The sequence below is a fragment of the Rattus norvegicus genome, chromosome 6 (assembly GCF_036323735.1).
Source record: "Rattus norvegicus strain BN/NHsdMcwi chromosome 6, GRCr8, whole genome shotgun sequence".
Taxonomy (NCBI): Eukaryota; Metazoa; Chordata; class Mammalia; order Rodentia; family Muridae; genus Rattus; species Rattus norvegicus.
In genome coordinates, this window is record NC_086024.1 from 137,703,055 (window position 1) to 137,722,854 (window position 19,800).

At 51.1% G+C, this 19,800-nt stretch overlaps 2 protein-coding genes across 5 annotated transcripts; one reads left to right on the plus strand and one right to left on the minus strand.

The window, feature by feature from the left end:
- Positions 1-892: 892 nt before the first annotated feature.
- Positions 893-7,689, plus strand: Clba1 (clathrin binding box of aftiphilin containing 1). The gene is made up of 5 exons (NM_001008377.1): positions 893-1,453; positions 2,484-2,620; positions 3,807-3,936; positions 6,122-6,238; positions 6,960-7,689. Exons 1-5 carry the CDS (start codon positions 1,034-1,036, stop codon positions 7,119-7,121), a joined length of 966 nt encoding a protein of 321 aa, NP_001008378.1. The 5' UTR covers positions 893-1,033; the 3' UTR covers positions 7,122-7,689.
- Positions 7,690-10,335: 2,646 nt separating this feature from the next.
- Positions 10,336-19,598, minus strand: Cdca4 (cell division cycle associated 4). 4 transcript variants are annotated; one of them, XM_039112764.2, is made up of 3 exons: positions 19,318-19,546; positions 17,773-18,031; positions 10,336-12,367 (listed from the first exon to the last, which is right to left on the minus strand). In XM_039112764.2, exons 2-3 carry the CDS (start codon positions 17,782-17,784, stop codon positions 11,648-11,650), a joined length of 732 nt encoding a protein of 243 aa, XP_038968692.1. In that variant the 5' UTR covers positions 17,785-18,031; positions 19,318-19,546; the 3' UTR covers positions 10,336-11,647. The 4 variants fall into 4 exon arrangements, with proteins under 4 accessions (XP_038968692.1, XP_038968691.1, NP_001032291.1 ...); XM_039112763.2 differs by having other exon boundaries at positions 18,845-19,546; NM_001037214.1 differs by lacking the exon at positions 17,773-18,031 and having other exon boundaries at positions 19,318-19,598.
- Positions 19,599-19,800: the final 202 nt, after the last annotated feature.

A 19,800-nucleotide genomic window follows, 5' to 3' on the forward strand; every position in this document is an offset into this window, starting at 1 on the left:
AAGGTTAGTTTATCAGGTCCCTGCAGGAGCCCGTGGACTCTGCCTGTCCATGGCCAAGACTGACCCTGCTCTGCCCTGGGACAGGCTGGTGACCCGGCCCAGATTGTGAGTACATGAGGGAGGACAGTGGCTCTCCTACTCTGCAGGCAATAGGCTCTCATTCTTGTACAAGGGAATGTGATCTGGAACTGGACTAAATCAGGGAGTTTTCCATAGCTTCCAGTCTTGAAAAAGCATCCTATAGGAGCACAAGGAACCAGGGCCTGAGGGTGTGGGATGACTCCGGGGCCAGGTATGCTACTGTAAAGGACACATCGGACACACAGGCATTGGGCACCATAATAAAGTGAGAACCACTGCCACCGACATTTGTAGGGTGGGGGAGGTAGTAAGGCCGGTCACCACGGTAGCAGGCTGGATCCCACTGCAGTGCAGCCAGCATCCTCCCCTCTGCAAGTGGCGTCCCGAAAGAGGCTGGAGAGGACGGGCATGGGCGGGGCGCTGTTGGCCACGCCACACGGTGGCGTGCTGACGACACTTGAAGCACGCCGGAAGCCTGCGGGCGCGCATCGTTGCCGGGCAACGCGAGGCGCTGGCTGCCGGCTAAGCTGGCTGTAGGTATCTCCCCGCCCGGCGCCGGGAGGCGCGTCGCGGCGGCGAAGGTGGGTGTGCGCCTTGTGGGCCTCTGGGAGCCCAGGACCCCTGCGATTGAGCCTCGGACCTGGTCCCGGAGCCCGCGAGACTCCCGTCTGGGACGCGATCCCCAAGCTCCCTACCCTCAGCCTCCGGTCTCGCAGTCTGGGTTCTGCGGTTCATCCACCAGGACCTACGTCTGCCCACAGGCCCTCCTTCGCCTCACTTGTTTGGCCCTAGGACACGCCCCCGTGCCGGACTGGTCCCCCTCGCGTGCCAGGCGGGGTCGACTCCACAGAGGCACGTGAACGCTCCCAGGAAGCCCTGGGCAACTCCAGCTCAGCAGCTGCATGTTTTCTGAGCAGCTTTCCTTCGGGTCGGCTGGCCTGGCCACACCAAGATGCAAGGCGGGCGGGAGGTGGGGAGAGAGTCAGTGAGTGACCTCGCAGAGGAACTTGGAGAGGGGTCCCTCCACCCGACAGCCGGAGGACAGAGTGGTGATAGTTTGGAACGGAGGAGGATCGGCTACGACGGTCCCGTGATTCTGCCGGACGCCAATGCTAACAGCTCCAGGCTGGATGAGGGTCTTTCCTCCAGCCGTCCACACCCAGGGGAGCTCGGCGGCGGGTGGGGAGAGTTCGAAGGCTTCCAAGAGTCTTCAGCTAAGTCTGAGGAGTTTTCTCAGTCTTTTGAACTCCTGGGAAGGGCCGCGGAATGTCAGCCGCTGAGAACCCCTTCCACACCTAAAGAGGGCGGTTCTTGCCAGGTGCAGCAGGGTGGACCCTGGGTGACAGGAACTGCTGCTGGCCCGTCTTCAGAGGTATTTCTGTGGTTGAGTGGGAAGTATTTAGTATAATTAGACTTTGCCCAGGCCTCTGTGCACTGGGGGTGCGGGAGTCTGGCTAGCTTTGGAGTTGTCTCTTCTCACCTAGTTTGTCTTTTTGCTGTGTGGCTGACTGTCCTCTGCTTAGGAGGAAGACAAGGAAACCTGGCACCAGCCTCCCTTAATCCCAACACTCAGGAGGCAGAGGCAGGTGGTCCTCGAAGTTCGAGGCCAGCCTGATCCACAGAGTTCCAGGACAGCCAGGGCTAACAAGAGGAAAGTCGTCTTGAAAAATAAACTAAAAAGGGACTCACACAGGGTCCCACAGCCCTTAGAGCTCACCACACCTTTGCCTTCTTGACTGCCTCCGAGACATTCTCCTCCCCAGTGTCTCACCCCAAACCACAGACCACAGGATAAGTATGCGTAGAAAGGAGGGGAAGGGGGCTGGGTAGCCTGCTACTGAGACCTCCAGCGAGGACCACGCTTCCTGAAGTCAGCTGCACCTTAACCTTTCGGAAATGAGCACCTTCTCCACCTTGATTGAAGTGTTAGGAAACAGCTGTGCATGATGGGAAATTTACAGATAAGACTAGGTATGTATAGGAAAGGGCACCCAGCTGGGCTGCAGCACACGAGCACAGGTGACACCCTAAGCCTAAACACCTGCCAGCCCCCTCTGTGCCACCACCTGACTCAGACTGTCCACAGCACCCCAACTGCCTCACCCTTCCATGCTGAAGTATGTCCCCACGTCGTTCACACGGACTTCTCAGCCCCTTCACATGGGAAGCGGGGAGAGCGTTCCCCCACGTGTCCCTGACACAGTTTTAGACGTGCAAGCCCATGGTTTTCACAACTTTTACACAGCCTGGAGAGTCTGAGGAGTGACGTCATTGGTCATCAGTGATGGCCACACCAGTTGAGCAACCAGGGACAAAATACATTTACATTAGAGTCGAGTGTTTGGAACGAGGTAACCTAATGTACACATCGCTCCTAATGTTGGGATGCTTTTCCTTTCCAGTCCATTCTCAGCTACGAGAAGGTTTTCAGGCTTGCGTTTCAAGAAGTCCCGGTGGAACAGGCAACCGAAGACGTTTGTTCTTTGGACCGTTTCTTAGAAACAGGCAGCGAAGAAACTGCACCTGTGCCTAGACTGTGGTAACGAACTTAGATCATAACCAAGGGTTGGTGCTGTGACTTCGTGTTTTGTGTGCTAATGTGGTTTCACAAAGCTTTTAGGATGTTCCTAACAATGTCCCTGTCGCACTTGTGGGCCACAGCATTCCAGAGGGACTGGCGGCACAGATGGACACTCCAGTAGTGCCCTGGTGTGGCCTTGACCGGCTGCTGCTAGGCCCCGTGGTCCCTGACACCCTGTGACCCTCAGCCCCAATCATGGGAAGCACCTTAGGAACACGCTGACCTTCAGGGTTACCTTGTGTGTGCTGTGTGTGCCTCCGGAGAAAGTCACACACAGCTGTGTTTGGCTGGCCCTGGAAGCATTGTTACATGCTCTCAACCGACAGTAACAATGTTAAGGGTCTGAGATGCTGAAGAGAATTTGCCTTGAGGCTCTGAGTGAAGAGAAAGTAGGGTGTGAAGGCTCTATCCCACGAGACCCAGGGAAAGCTGGCTGGTGTGCTTCACGGTCTGAGCAGGCCCGGGCATTTCAGAACCTTGTCAGACTCTGGGTTCTTGTCATATTTACTTGACCACCATGCTGGGCCAACCCAGAACCTGCCCAGAAGACCCTCCACAGAGGCCAAGGCTTCGACCAACAATGCCCAGCTGTCTGGCACTCCTGTAAAGCTTAGTCTACCGGGAAAGCCTGCCGTTGGGCATCCCCAGCCAGCTAGTGGTGGCTGTGCCACAGACAAGTTCTTCAGAGGCCGAGGGTGGCCCAGGAGTCAGGCCTGGCAAGGCTAGACACACTGGGACAGGAGGATGGGTATTACTTTAGGGCAGAAGACTCCTGTATGTTCAGAAACACTTGAGTGTTTGGAAAAAGGGAGATAATCCAGCATTTGTCACATTGTAGCACACAGCATTCACAGCCACAGTTCACGTTCCTCTGTGTTTCTTCACTGACTCCCTGAGCATGCATCCCAGTTTGTCTGTGTCTGATCTGTGACCAGTACGGTTGTAAACACTTGCTTGAATAACACCCCCAGTAAATGTGGCCTCAGGGCTTCTCCAAGAAGATACATAGCCCATGTGGACAGATATGAGGGAGGACATGTTGGTAATGAATGTTGGGTTAACAAGAGAGGAGAGCTGGGGCTGGGGGTCAGGGATTGTTTGGAAGGCTTTCAAGCGTCTTGTCATGAGTGTATCTTTCCCCCAGTTCCGAATCTAGGAAACTCTGGAGAGCCCTTCAGAACACCGACACCGTGTCTGCATCGAGGTGTCTCTGGAGTGAATCTCACTGCCGGGAAAACCTCTTTCCTGTCCTTGGCATAGATGCTGCTCAGAAGGTAAGGAGGCTGGGGTCAGGGGACAGCCAGTCTCTGCTGGCTGTGGTGACACGTATAACTGAAGAAGAAAAAGAGTTGTGTTGGTTCCCATGTGAGCAACTTCAGCCTGTAGTGGACTGGCTCCATGTTTCCGAGCCTGTGGTGAGGTGAAGGGTGTCTGAGGCAAGCTGTAGCCCTCAAGGACACACCTCCCATGCCACCGCACTTCCTACAACCAGGCCTGACCCCTAAAACCTCCTTCACTTCTCAATAATGCTGTTGGATTATGACCCACTGGCGGATTAATACCATAAATATCACGCATGAATGCGGAGCCCTCAGGATCCGATCACTTCCGAAAAGCCATCAGCTGACCACAGGCGCCCAGCATGGGAGTGTGTGGGAATCTTTTCACTCTTAAGAAATGCCCACAGGGAGGTAGAGACTGCACCGTGCCAGCTGTACTGGCACGACACACTTGGGACTGGGTGGGTGGTGTCGAACAGAGACTGTAGTAGGGATAGCTGCCTGCTCCCAGCACTGGGAAGACTGACTGTCACAAGGTCTTGCTATCACTCATTCATCAGAATGAGCCTGGAGTGTAGCCTGAGAACGGTGGGGTGTCCTGCCTACCTTGGGTAGCATGCTCTCCGTAGACATGTGCAGGACTCCAGCAGGAGAGTATACACCAACCTGCAGGAGGAGACAGTAAGCAGCAGGTTAGGAGGAGGTGGGGATGCTGGGTTGCAGCAGGGTAGTGCAGGAAGCGCTACCCTGTGGGTGGACGGCCCCTCGGTGGATGTTAAAGGAAGCAGGAGGAGGAGGAGAAGGGTGGGCATGGGGCGGGATGGGCAGGGGTGGGACACCTGCCGATGGTGCATGTAGGGCCAGGGTGGGGGGTGAGGGCACATTCTATATGGATATGCGGCATTTGTGGGATTGGGCGTATTTAAGACACCTACAGCAATGTGGTGGCTTGGCTTGGTGTTTCCCTTGAGAGGTGTTTGCCTTAGGTGAGGGTTGAAGCCACTGGGTGGCCCCCTAGACATATGGTGGTCCCAAGAAGAAACCCTGATACTTGATGTAAGAGCCAGTCAAGTCAGGGCAGAACAGCAGGAGAGAAAGGCTCGGGAAGTGGCCAGAGGACGGCAGTGGGCAGTAAAGCATGCACAGGTTAAGCTCCTGAGTTTCCAGAGCCATTACACCTCAGAGCGAGGCCACCTGCCAGAGGTCAGGTGGCAAAAGTCTTTTCATTCTTAAATATTCTGCTAGGGGTTGGGGATTTAGCTCAGTGGTAGAGCGCTTGCCTAGCAAGCACAAGGCCCTGGGTTTGGTCCCCAGCTCCGAAAAAAAGAAAAGAAAAAAAATATTCTGCAAAGTTTTCAAGAGGGAAACTTCAAGAGACCAAGACTGGAGGCAGCTTGGCCCTGGTGAAGGCAACAGTGTAGGCTGGTCACTTTATCAGCCCAAGGCCACTAGGCTAGTCAGGGAGTGAGTGAGGAGCTGGGAGAACACTCCCCTACCACCCACAGCCCACCTAGGAGATAGATCAGCCTGGCCTCGTGATGCAGGAACAGTTGAACCTGAAGGCTAGGAAAACAGGGTTCTGGAGTAGCAGGCTCCAGCCGGGCAGCTGCAGGCAATTGGTCTTCCTTGAGGTGAGGTGACCATGAGGATATTCTGTAGAGCAGTGTCTTAGTCCTTTTTCTGCTGCTGTAATGAAATATCCGAGACCAGATAGGTTTAAAACATTCACACATTCATGTGGGTCATAGTTCTGGACGTGCAGAAGCTGCTGCTACACCGGCTTCAGCTTCTTGATCCCTTACCGTGGCTCACCAGCACGGGTGAGACCCAGCAGCCATACCAGTTGTAGTCGCCATGCTCACAAAGACACTAATGCCACCATGGAGGCAGCATTCTGACAACCTCCTCTAAACTCAATCACTCCCCAGAGTTCCCCTCTATGTGCAATTAACATATGGGGGTAGGAATTCGGTTTACGGCACCTCAGTGTTTAGAGACACGTTCAAGCCACAGCTGGAAGGCTGAGGAGCCCAGGGACGTCAGGCAGGCAGCAGGCAAGGCTGGGAGGGAGTCAGTAAGCCCAACCCATGGGGGGCCCAGGGTGTTCAGAATTGAGGTTAATGCTCATGAAATGAAATGAAAGTGGTGGTGGTGTTGTAACGAAGGGTTCTTTCCTTAGAGCCTTTCTGGAGACCAGGGTCATGATCTGGAAGGTTCTGACTGCAGAAAGCCTGAAGATCTGCTGGGAGTCAGTGGTTTCCACCTACACCACTGCAAAGCCCTGATTCAGACCAAGGTGAGCACGGTCAGAAGCTCTTACAGGATCTGAGGAGCAGCTCTTCTCTCAGGCTGCGGGTCCTTCTGCAACCAGCCCATCAGATGACAGCAGGGCCCAGCAGGAAGGGAGAGCAGGCCTGTCTTCTGCTCACTAAGCAGGGATTTCAGGAAGGGCTCTGTGTGTGCAGGGGAGAAGGTGGTGAAGCAATGGCTGGAGGATGGATGTGCACAGGGGTCTGCTTTGTAGTGTTGAGGGGAATGGAGGAAAGAGGTCCCAAGGGTCTGTGTGTAAAGCCACCCTGCTGAGGTGGGCTGCAGCCTTGGTTGATATCATGGGGGCTGATGATGGGCTGTGTGGCACTCAAGAAGACATCATTTAGTTAGAACTAAATTATCAGGGCCTGATGCTAGAGGCCCCAGAAGACCGTATGGCAGCTCTGTAGGACAGGAACCCCTGAAGGAGGCTGCAGTTACCTTAGAGCCACAGGACGTGTACAATGGTCATCCTCCACCACACAACTCGGGTCAGTGCTCAGCAGCAGCTCTGAGGGTGGGAACTTGTAAAACCCACCCAGGGCAGCTGGAAGACTCTGGTGGCCTCTGCCCTCAGCCCTCTCTACCTGGATGAGTCTCTGGTTGAACTACACGAGGGACTGAAGAGAATGCTGAGGGCTTCGGGGTATGGGTGTACCTCTCCAGGTTTCTCTAGTGTCAAACACTGATGAGCACTTTCCTCTCAGCTCTCAGGGACATCGGGCAGCAGACAGGGCAGCCTGATTACCTACAGTCTGTTTCTGAAGACACCACTCCAAGGGAATGGGCGCTACATCACCATCCCACAGAAGAAGATCTTTACTCCACGCAACCTGAAAATGGCATTCTTTAATAACAACGTCTGCTAAAGGCCGGAGTGCTTTGTACCTTTATGAGACATTTTACATTTTCTTACTGGTTTGCTTGGGTACTAGAACTTGAGAATTCTGTGGCACTGTTTCCCAGGGCCGTGTTAGTTTCCTAGGACCTGTCAAACACATGCACTCAGATCTGATAGGGTGCACAGAAGGAATGTCTTTGTGCAGAGCCAGCCCCCATGGAATTTCCGGGGACACCGTAGGCTGGCACCAGGTGCCTGTTGACCCCTACCTGCAGGCTCACAGTTGGACCCATGAGTTTCAGAAGTCAGAAGGTAGCTACTGATCACTGGCAGGAACATGCCCTGCGCCTCCTGCCCCCACCCCTGTGCTGTTTCCTGGGGAGTTAACCTGTCTCTGTGTTAGATCCTGCCATCAACAGCCTCAGGGACAAGCTTTACTCTGAGTAGGAGGGTGGGAAGGAGAACACACTGGGTGTCCTGGGAAGACAGCTGGATGAGCTTCCTTGGTCACCTGCTGAAACGGGTTCTACTCCAGGGGCATACACAAGCAGGCTGCACTACATTTTGTAAATTTTTATTAAAAAGAAAGGACCGTATAAGCCTGTGTTTTTGCTGACTCATTAGCTCTTGGGGAGGCCACTGTGGCTCTGACTTGCTCAGGACACCAGCCTCACTATGGACTGACCCGACCCAGTTGTCCAGGACCAGACAGCAGTCCAGACATGGGGACACATGGAGTGCTGCAACTGCTCCTGTCAGGAGGGGAGAATGAAGTGCCATTGAGCCTCTGGCCCTTACATGCAGCCACCACTAGGTGGCATATAGTGTGAGGCTTAGAACAAAAGGATAACCTGGGGCTTTTTGGTTTTGTTTTTTATTTTGGGGAAGCAGATGTTGGTTTGGGGGTGCCAGGTGTTTAGGAACGCTGCCTTAACTCTGTTTTCAGAAAGCAGCACTGACCAGCACCTAGTAAGAGGAAGCTGGAGGGGCTGGGGATTTAGCTCAGTGGTAGAGCGCTTACCTAGGAAGCGCAAGGCCCTGGGTTCAGTCCCCAGCTCCGAAAAAAAGAACCAAAAAAAAAAAAAAAGAGGAAGCTGGAGCTTCCTTGTGGCTGCAGATACAGAGGTACGGCTGGCTACAAAGAAAGTGTGCAAGTCAGGTAACCGCGAAGAGAGAAAACTAGTAGAAACGCTTCTCACAAAGCACACAATGGCCAAAGCATGCTTGTCAGCAGCAGCCATAGAGATGCAGTCAAGCAGTCTCATATCCAGTCCTGCTGGGATAAAGACGAGCTGGCAAGAACAAGACATGCAAATTAGAACAACTCTTATGGGAAATGGTATAAAGATTCTCTCCCCAAATTAAAAACTACCGTGTGACCCAGGATCCTACCGGTCGGGGTTTATATAAAGGAAATGGGATCTGTCTGTGGAAGAACTAGTACGGTGTTTACTGCAGCCAGGCTTACGTGAATGTCCAAGATGGTGCCATCTGGGCTGTCCTGCGACGGGTGAGTACAGCCAGCCAGGTACAGAGGTGCACACGCTCTTAGAGTCGAGTCTTAAAATGTGAACTCCTTAGAGGCTGAGAGTCTGGCCGTCAGCAGGACCTATTGGAAATGGGGGTGTCAGCCAAGGGTACAGCCTCAGGTCAACAATCGGGAAGTCCAGTAAGAGTGAACACTGGGAGTATCTTCACCCTGAATTATGAAGCTGGGCACTGGAAGGCAGAGGGAGGTGGATCTGAGTTTGAGGGCAGCCTAGTCTACAGAGCAAATTCCAGGAAAATTGGAGCTATGCAGAGAAAGTCTTTTATACACACGTTCTCAGAAATGACCGCAAAGATTTTAAGTGTTCTCACTTCTCAAGTAAAAACCACCCTGGCAATGCCTCTGGTCACCACCAGCTCCATAGAGTTGTCCTAGATGTCTGAAAACATCATATACGCCATCGGTGTGTGCAGTCTCTGTTCACTAAGGCAGGGGTGAACAAAGGTAAGCCAGAGAGCATCCTGCAAGCGCTCTGAAATGCACCCTGCTCTTGGGCTAACAGCTTCAGGAGAGGTAAAGCTGCCCGGGAGCACCCTAGAGAATGTGAGAGCCAGGTGGGCAGCTGCCAGACAGCCAAGCCTGAAGTGGGTGCAGCACTCCCAAAGGGCACAGCTCTGAAAAGCAACAAGTCCTCCGAGCCCTTGCCCCTCCCACCCTCCACAGCAGGGTTGGCCAGGGAAAACACTTGTCCCATCCCCTTTCCTTACCAAGAGCCAGGACCCTAACCTCACCCAGGCTCTGGGCCAACAGGAAGAGGCTTAGATTCAAAGCTTACTTGGCTGTTGGCTTTGCTTTGGGTGCTGCTGCATGCCCTGGACCCTCTTCCTACTCCTGCCTTCCACAGCAGTGACTTGTCTCATGTCTTCTACCCGGCTGAAAGGGCAGGCAGGGTGGGACCTTGGCAGAGCCTGCGCCTCCTGGAGGCTGTCCTTTTAAGTACCTGGCTTGCTTCAGCTCTGGGACAGCAGTAAGGCAGCACACATGGAGCCCTAGAATGGGAGCATGCAGCAGTCTCCCCAACAGTGGTGTGCCTCACAATCAAGGGTTCTTTTGAGACAGGGTCTCTTTGTAGACCAGGGAGTCAAGTGTTCTTAATTTAGCAGCATTCGGCTCTCAACACGGATACCCAGAGTTAACACGAGACCCCCCCCTTCACAAACCTCCTACCTCTAAGGCAAGACATGGAAGTCAACTAGTTAACGAGAGGGAGGCAGGTGGGAACAATGACAGGTACTGGGTGAAGTTCATGTATTTGGGACTTTAATGTACAATTCATACATGCCTTCTCCCTCTGAACCCTTCCTAGTTAACATTTTTTTAAATATGACCTAGTTTAACTAGGTTGCATGCAGAAGTGTGAGTGGAATGTTATTTACTGAAGAATGGGGGGGGCCAACATATCAATGGCCACACTACTTAAGATGATACTCCCTTCCCCAACCCTTAACTTTGATTAGACCTTCAGAGAGTACCCAGGTAGGACCCTACCCTATCTAAATGTTGGGTCCAATCTTGTACCCATCTGGGGTACTTTACGAGGTGCATGCAGTACCGAGTATGAGAGGCTGAGCTCAGTGTGCACCAAAAGCAGCTGAGAGCAGGCTGCCAGGAGCACCTATGATGTTCCTAGTCTGCTACTGACCAGATGGTTACTCACTTGGAGGATCAGATGGATAAAGGCTGACACAGTCCATTTGCTGGATTCCTTTAATAAAGTGAGGTTTACATTGTTGATAGTGAAGAACAGTCATAACACATACAAAATAAAACCTCTTAGGCTCAGGTGGGGACGTCCAAAAGAACAGCACAAGAGAAACAAAAGCATGGTGGGGTGGGGGTGGGGTCTGACATGTGATCTGGTTATCGGGACCATGAGACCCAAGCAGACAGCATGGGGCCACCCCAGGATGGAGGAGCACTAAGTTACAGAATCAGATTGTTTTTAACCTTAAAATGTTCAAGCACCATTTTAAAGCAAGCAAGCACAGGTACTCCTATTGAGCACATGGTGGGCTGCACACCCTTTCTAAGCACACACATGCCCGGCACCCTGCAGTCTCCACGCATACTCTTGACATGTAGCATGTGGTGCTGGTTGTTGTTGGGATGTCGTGTCCTCGTGTCACACAGTGCTGGGCTGGGGACCCAAGGACAAGACCTGCATAAGGCACTGCCTCACCACAGTCTCTGAAGAACGGTGTTGTGATTTCCAGACAGAAGACCTTAGCCCTCAGTGCGTTTACATATAAATAGGCATAAATAAAACCACCCTGCACAGGAAAGCCTGGGAAGACAGCTCTTACAGACAGACCCAGTGAGGGAGGAGGGAGCAGTGGGGCTGGGCATGGTTCCCTTCAAGCGCTCTACTGGAATGTAGACCATAATGGAGCCTCTCATGTAAACACCTGGCCGGCTACATTTACAGTTGCCTTGGAAGTGTAGAGACTCAAAGTTTTCTATTTAAACCTTAAAAATGACACACCAATCGTATTTAGGTTATAAATGTTTCTAATGTAGCAGCAGAGGATGTTTGTAGAAAAAATATACTTTTAAGAAAATAGCTGAAAAAAATCTAAAGTATAAAAAGTTTAAAAAATATATCTTAAGACAAAATATTGCCCAAAACATATAAAACTTAATTTTAGAAAGTTCACCTATCTAATTTAAAATAGACTAGACACAGCTGTGGCCCACCATCCTCCAGTCACCCCAGTGTCACACACAGGATAATGAGCCCAGAGCCTTCAGCGAGCGAGCTAGCTCAGTTCCTTGAGATGCATCCGTTCTGTCCTCCCCAAGAACTAACTAGCCCTGAGGCAGCTCCAGGGCTGCGATCCTTGCAGAGGAAAATCTGTCCCAGATATTTCATAGTCAGACAGAGGTGGAGACCCTGGCTCAAGAGTCAGAGCCCCTCTTAGGACAAGTGCTTGTCTGTCTCTGGGTCACCGCACATGGAGCTCCATGGGGGAGTGGTGGCCTTGTCCTTGGCCCACTGGGGTGTCCTCTCAGGTCTCCACCAGAATCTCTACGACGTGGTCCAGTTCAGCCAGGTCAGACTTGCAAGTGGAGCTGGGAGGAGGGGCGGCTGCAGTAAAGCTCTCAAGACCATTGCAGAGACTGGACTTGGTCCCAGTCATCATTCCTGTTAGCACTGTGTCCAGGTCATAGTAGGAGCTGTCCACATCTGAGAAGAGTTCCTCCACTGAACTGGAGTTTTTGTTCTCCAGGGTCTCAAATATCTGGTCCAGGGACTTCTGAAGGCTTCCCCGGTTTTCTTGTGGGTTGTCCATCTCCCAGAGGCTGCTCTGAGGGTTCCTTTGCCCCTGTGCTGAGCCAACGATGGGAAGCTCGGAAGCTGAGCTTTGCAAGGGACTGTCTTCCAGTTCTGAGGTGGGGTGCTCCCCCTCAGATCCCCTCACTGTACGACACAGGATCTCTGTGGATACTAGTCGGTCAATTGGTGCCCGTTCTACACTCTGGGGTGCCATCCCATGCCACACGCCATCCTGGCTCATTTCCTCCTGGATCTGTCGTACTGTGTTGGCAATAAGGACTGAGCGGCAGAGGTTGGGCTCCACTAGCATGTGACAGAGCTGGAGCTTCACAAGGGACATGTCCAGGAGTGACTGTCGCTGCAGGCTATAGGAAGGGACAGTGCCAAAACCCTCTACTCCTTCTTCCTGGTCACCACATTTCCTCTTCAGGCCTCTAGCAAACATCCTGTCCTGTGGGAACCAAGAAAGACACCATTTAGCTAGCATATCTCAGCCTCCTGGCTGATAGTTCCCAGGACAGTTCCTGACAGCTAGAGAAGAGGTGACAATACAGAGACACTATCTGAGAGGTGGCTCAGGCATAGCCACTGTCGCAGACAACAAAGCTCAGTTGCAGCATCTCTTTCATCAACAGATAAATGAACACAAATGAGAAGTATGTCTTTGGCTTAATTAAGGTGGTGGTGGTGCTGCTTTGAGACGGTCAGTATCTTACTATGTATGTAGCACAGGCTGACAGTGAGCCTGTGAGTCTCCTGCCTCAGCCTCTCCAGAGCTGAGAGTAAAAGATGACATCTCTACACCCAGAGAACAAAATCCCAGGTACTGGGACAGGAATTCTGGTCTTTATGCTTGTATGACAAGACCTTTAAGCTGCTGAGCCACCTCTCTAGCACCTAAACACTTTTATTTGAATCTCCTAACTACATGAACTTTAGAATTTCTTTATAGCTACCTTTTCTTCTTTCAAAGTCTCCTTCCGACCTTTACATAATTACATGACCTTTAGTCTATTTGTTCCAGTGAAAGGGAAGCTAAGAGTCATGTAAAAACTTGCACAAAAATGCTTATAGTGCTCTTCTTACAGTTGCCCAAAACTGGAAACAATCCAGCTGAAACGACCAAGACTCCCATTGGAATTATGGGCCAGAGAAAAGCTGGTCTCCAGAGGCCACACCCCAGGCAATTCCATTCTCCTTCTACTCATGCAATGGCAAGACAAGACACTAGCTGGCCAGAGGGTGGGGGCAGGAGATCTCAGGTGAGAGCATGCCTAGACAAGTGTGGTCGGTCACACAGTGCCTGGCTCCCAACACACCCCACACCAACCTACCTGAAAGAGTGGAGAGAAATGTACCCTGAAGTGGCTTTAAACATGAAATTAGTTTTTTAAAAATAAAAAAAATCTAATTTTCATTAGTAATTAGTGGCACATTCTTCTAATCCCTCCACTCTGGAGATGAATGCAGAAGGATTTCAAGAGAACAGCATGTTAAATACAGCTCCTGTTAAACACACCTATTACCACCACCAAAAAAGAAATTTCTGTAATATTAGTTATTTTTCTGTTGCTATGATACAATGCCCTGAGAAAAAGCAACTTAGTTTGGGTTTGCAGTTAAAGAAGGGACACATTCAGTCCACTGTGACAGGGAGGGCAGGGCAGTGGGAGGGCAAGGCCAACCTGGTAGTCATCAGGAAGCAGGGCGATCATGTATCATCTGCACACAGGAAGCAGAGAGAAAGTAGGGCCAAGGTATAAAACTTCAAAGTTTCCCCTAGTTTTACTTTCAGCAAGGCCTCCCATCTCAAAGGCTCCACGACCTCCCAGGTGTGAGTCGTCATGTGGGTGCTGGAGACAGGGTTCCCTGGACTAGCAGCAGTGTTTTTGACCACAATACCACTTCTAGCTCCAAATCCAATAAAGGTTTAAAAGGATTTGCCTGCCATAGTGGCACATGCTTTATACTCCCAGCACCTAGGAAATAGAGGCTGGCCTGGTCTAAATAGTGCACTCGTGTGTGTGTGTGTGTGTGTGTGTGTGTGTGTGTGTGTGTGTGTGTGTGTGTGTGTGTCTGGTTTCTGGTATCTTCCTCATTTGCTCTATACTTTAGCTATTGTGGCAGGGTCTCAGGTGAGCCCAGAACTAGCTTGCTGCAGGCATCTGCTATCTACACCTCAGCTCTGGGAGTGGAGCTGGAACACGGAAATAGTCTCTTACTACCAATTTTCTGACCCCTCTTGAGATACTATTTATACTTTGGTGGTAAGCTCCTTTCCTTCATTAAAAGGCAGGTGATAACGCAGACTCATAAATGGCCAAAATACCAAGAATAAGGAACTGGTGAGTGCCTAGCCCTTAACCAGACATCTATTATCAACACTCCCTGGGTTCCAAGGCCCAGAAATGTCCTGGAAGCTGGCCAGAAAGAATCACAGAGCCAGAGATTCAGGAATTTTGTGAAATAATGTCTGAACATGACTGGCTGTGGTTGAGTGCACAAGATGGAACTCCATTACAATTCCTTCATGAATGAGAGGTGCACACAAAAGGTAGCTGGGGGAGGGAGTAATTTAGTGGTGCAGTCACCAAAGGTTAAGTTGCCCATGCTCCAGTAGCCTATATTAACGAAAGCAACCCTAATTAAACTGAGGGTCACAAGACAAAAAAACAAAAAGGAAAAAGATAAACAGGCTTCAGAGACTCCTCACATCTGGAGATGGCTCAAAGTGCACCAAAATCAGCAACACATACTTATGAACGCTGTATTCAAAAGGCAAGAAGATCACTGGCATTAAAATCCAGCTTGGGCTACACTAACATCCTGTCGTCACCCCTCAAATATATGGCTTGGACTGACTGACTACCCCTAGGCCTAGGACTGGAAGCTCCTAGCCTCCATATGATCTAATCTTTCGGGTTGACTGATTCAATCTGGATTCTCTTGGCTTCTAACTGAATTGCTGTGCTTGACCTCATACAAGTTTGGCAATATCTTCTGATCTTCTGGCTCCTTCTCCTACATGTTCTGTCTTCACCTGTGTCTAACTTGTTCTATCTGCAACCTGCCTCTGCAAAACTACTGTGTACACACACCACACCCTCTCACTGCCCTTAAGTAGCCTCTTTCCTGTGCTGTTCTCATGAGAATTGACTCATTCTGTCACATCTTTGTCTGGTACATCACTTTGTCTCTCCCTCAATTAGACATCACTTTCAAACACTGCTACTTCCTTCTACAAAGTAACCTTATCTTCAGTGTTAGGAATCCCTAACTTTAATCAAGGTATGCCCTAAGGGCTTGTCTGTATTCCAGCTAGATCATACGGTAATCTAGGCTATGTCTGCATTCCTAGACTGGATCAAACAGATCTAATTTGCCAGATCCCTTGCCAGATCAGCCATGCTGCTGTAAAATCCCTCTACATCACAAGTTCTCCTGCCTAAAAAGGAAGCCCCAAGAGCATGTGGTCTTACAAGAGAAGACATACAAATGCTGGCTGGAGCAGAGGAAACAACACTGACCCATAATCTGCAATGGCCAGATCCCAAAACTGACACAAGAACAGCCTGGAAGACAGAAGGCTCTCCAGGTGTAAGCAGTAACTGCCCAACAAATCCCCTCTTACCAGGCTATAACAGCTACCATCTCTGGTGCGATCTCAGAACTAACCAAAGAGGCAAATACCTACCACAGCCAACCACAGATGTAAGCAATACATTACGGTCTAATTAAGGCCCTTGTAGTTCATCCTAAGGCTGTTGAAGCCTGCTGTGACCAAGTCCATAACGAGAGGAAGAGGGCATATGGAGCCCTGGATTAGATGAGGTTCTGTACTCTGAACCAACAGCGTGGGGAAGCCAGTGAAAAGGCCATGCCAGATAGGTGTGAAGATTTTATCTTTCTGGAAAGCCAGTCTATTGGGCAAAGACTGTAGGGTGTGTGGTGGGGTAACACACCAGAGGCAGGTGGATCTCTACCAGTTCAAGGCCAGCCTGTTTTACATACAAGCTCCAGGCCTGCCAAGGAAACAGTGAGAGTCTTGTCTCAGAAAACCAAAAAGGCAGAATTTTTCACCAAGGACTTTAAAAAACACTTTTTCTGCCAAACTGGGAAGCTATTTTTGCTGGCTGACATCTGTTTCTGCCAAATCATAAAATTAAAACTGTTTTAATTCTGCAAGTTTTGTAAATTTGTTTGTTACTCACAGGAGATGCTCATCACCTAGTTAGCCCACCCCAGGCATCCCTCTGCAAAGCTCTCCTCAAGGCTACTAAATAGTGGTGAGAAAAACGGGCCACAGAAGCCCTGCTACACACACAGCCCCGCCTGTTCTCACTTATTTAGCTGGTTATTTCCACAGCTCACTAGACAATCTGGAAGAGAATCAAAAATCACAAAACAAATGTTCCACAAAGCCAGGTGTACGCCTTTAGTCCCAGCACCTAGGAGCCAGAGGCAGGCAGATTTCTGTGAGTCCAAGGGTGATCTGGTCTGCAAAGTGAGTTCCAAGGCTCTTACACAGAGAAACCCTAAACCCCGGAGAGGAAAGGGAGCGGCTCTATAAGCTAAACACTCTGAGAAATCCTCTAGATTCCTTCTTCTAACCCTTTCTTCTTCCAGCCCTAGTTCTCACTTGTGCTGTGTCCACAGCGAGTTCTGCTTATCATGCCATATAACAAGTGGGTCATCACTTCTAATAAACGAGTGCCTACATCCATGCACAAGCACACCAACAAGTCTGCAGCCAGCGCCAGGTAGTTCCAGCCACAGACAATGTTTTCTGTGCCTGATACTTTACTTCTGTACTCCTAATTTCTGGGTTAGTCTTAGGACTCAGGGCAAACATTTTGAAGGCCTTAATAAACACATCAAAGAACTGTTCTCTAAGAAGCACTCACCTCCCCGTGTATATTTGCCATCAAACTGCTTCTCCTGACTTACTAACTTTGCAAATTAAACTCTGCTCTCTATCCCTTTCCCTTAGGGTCTAGACAAGTCTTACACAGCAGGGGTTTAACCAACACACTCCCTGTCTTGCTAGGAGCAGATACTGTCCTTCTGTCTTGATTATCATCCTCACATTTAAAGATTTTTAAACAAGGAAGGTGGCTGGAGAAATGACACATGATAAAGGCTGGGTACCCAGAACTCACACAATGGCTAATGACTCCCTATACCTCCAGTTCCTTGGATCCAGTGTCCTCTTGCGGCCTCAGAAGGTACACACACACCAATAAAAAAGTAAAATAACTAAGCCCAGAATGAAACACTGTTGTTTGCTTATCTGTCACTCTAGAACACAGTCATAGAGAACAGGATGGTGACAGAGTAGCTTCTAGCAAGAGAGCAAGAGGAAGGAGGGAGCCTGAGGGTGAAGGTCTGCATCACCAGCACAGGTTCTGACTAGCCCTAACTGGTGCCTGCACAGGGGCTCTCCTGTACCCGCCTGGGCACAGCTTCCTGTGGCCTTGTGTGCCTGACCTGATGTTGCTTAATCCTTCTAATGAAAGATAACAGGAAATTCTCCCTGCTAAATTCTGTATAAATTATGTTCCATATCTTACACCTCACTTCCAGATGGCCAAAAGGTCTTTTCAAGTCTAGGTAAATGTGTAACATCCCTTCAACCCAAAGCTAAGTCAACCCACAATCCTGTCCTCTGACTTTCTCCCCCACAAGCACTGGCTGAGTGACAAGAGCCAGGAACTCTTGGGAGCTCAGACACAGTGTTGAGGCCAGCAGAGGCCAGTGGACAGTGAGGAGGAAGAGAATGTTAACTACCCATACAGCAATCTGAGGTAAAGAGACCGCCTAGGACTCCACAACCATCCTATCTTGGAGCAGGCCTACCTCAGTGACCATGTGGAAATGCAGCTTCCTGGGCTCTGACCAGCCATTAGTCTTGGCTTTATCTGAGCAGACCTAGCACAACTCGGGCTGGGACTGTAACCACAATCCAGCATTCATCTGATGCTGGGTTTTAAGGAGAACCAGAAGTTAGTGGTTTCTGGGCTGGGTATGGTGGCACACTTGGGAAGCAGAGAGAAGGGGAGCAAGGTTGTTTCTGGTTGCACTGTCAGTCTGAGGCCACCCTGGCCTGCAGGAAATCCTGTCTCAAAACAAACAAACAAACAAACAAATAAACAAATCACAACTGCATTAAAGTACCTCCTCAAAGTGCAACTGGAAGAGGAACAAGTTGGAAAATGCTGGGTCAATGAACTTAACGGTCATTTGATGGGAGTTTTTTGTCCCACTGTGTCCGCTTCACACTTTGTATCAATGGTTACTAAAAAACCTTTAGCAGAGTTACCCTTGGAAGGATGTGGAACTTTCTTATGCCTGAAGGTAGGTTCCAGTGACAATCTGAGGGAACCTTCCTGATCTCCTTCCTTTTAAGACTAGCACCTCTAAAATGGGGGAGATTTCTGAATGCATTTTTAATTTCATCCATAAAACCAAACAAGGCTGCAATGCAGGAGGCTGATGAAACATCAAACTTTCTGCGTGCAGAAAATGTTTCCCAGAATCATTTAAATCAACGGCAAGCTCAGCTCTGTCTTCTGGTAGGTCAGATACAAAGGCCACCAGGAGAAAATATACGGGTGCTGTACATTCGTTTCAAGTTCTGGAAGAAGCCCCTTCCCTGGTGACCCTATCTAGGGGAGAAAAACTTTAGAAAAGGTTCCTGGAGCTTTTTTTCCTAGTTCCATTTGGCCTCAGGACAAGCTACCGAAGACAGAGCCTGGTTCCAGTCGAGTTCCACCGATGCCGTTCCAGGTAGTATCTATTGGGCCACAAATGATCATTTTAAAAGGACGTGGAGTCTATTGCAGTAGGGGAAGAACAAGCAACACAAGACACTTCTCAGGGGAATTAAAATCCAAGAAACAAAGGGAAAGAAAGCAAGGCCAACACTCACCAGGCAGGCGACTGCACGGAGTCCACCCAGCCCTCTCGGAATCGGTCTCTGGCTAGCAGACAGACGCTCGGGGCTAGAAGCCAGACAAAGTCCAGTCCCCCCAAAACTGCTGGCCACGCGCAGCTCTTAAGGGACACGCACAGCACCGGCGGCCAGCCCGAAAGGTGAGACGGAGGACCGACGCGGGGTGAACCAAAGAAGGGGGGACAGAGGAGAAAGGAGAGAGGAAAGGCCACAGGAGGAAGAGAGAGCGGAAGCAGGGGAGCGTGGGCGGAGGGCGGGACGGCCAGCTCAGACCCGCCGCTCCGGCTCTCGGTATGTGTCACTCAACACGCCGCGTCGTCCTGAGCGCCGAAGGTCGGCCGGCCCAGGAGGGCCGAGGACCCTGCCGCCACCCGACCGCCCTGGAGGTGCCTGCATGGACGCCGCCCAGGCCTCAGAGGCTCGAAGGAGCAAATCATCGACACACTCACCGGCGCCGCAAGGCAGACCCGCCACTCCGTCTGGCCCCGGGATCAGTCAGTGCCCACAAAGGGTCGCCATGGCGCCGCCGCGCGAGCGCCGATTGGTGGCGTGCGGGGCGGAGCTTCGTTCAAACCCACGCAAGGCGGAGCCTCACCGGCGGAGTCTCCCGCGCTTCGACTTCAGCCGTTAGGCTCGCGCGCTGGGCCGCTCCTCCCCCCGTTCCCATGTCTCCCCGCGCCTCGCCCCGCCCCCGATCCCTTGTCCGTCCACAGCTCGACCCCCAGTTCCCAGGGTTCCGCGCGCCCGGCTCCCAGGGTTCCCCGCGCCTGGCCACCGCCCCAGTTCCCAGTTCTCCCTGCGCCTGGCCACGCCCTCAGGGCGCTTGCTCACGCCCCCTCGCAACAGCTCCGGGTCTCCTTAGTTTTCTGTTCCCTTCTGGCTCCCAGGTTTTGGCAAGCTTAGTTCTTTTGGTGGCAGTTAGTGCCAGGCCT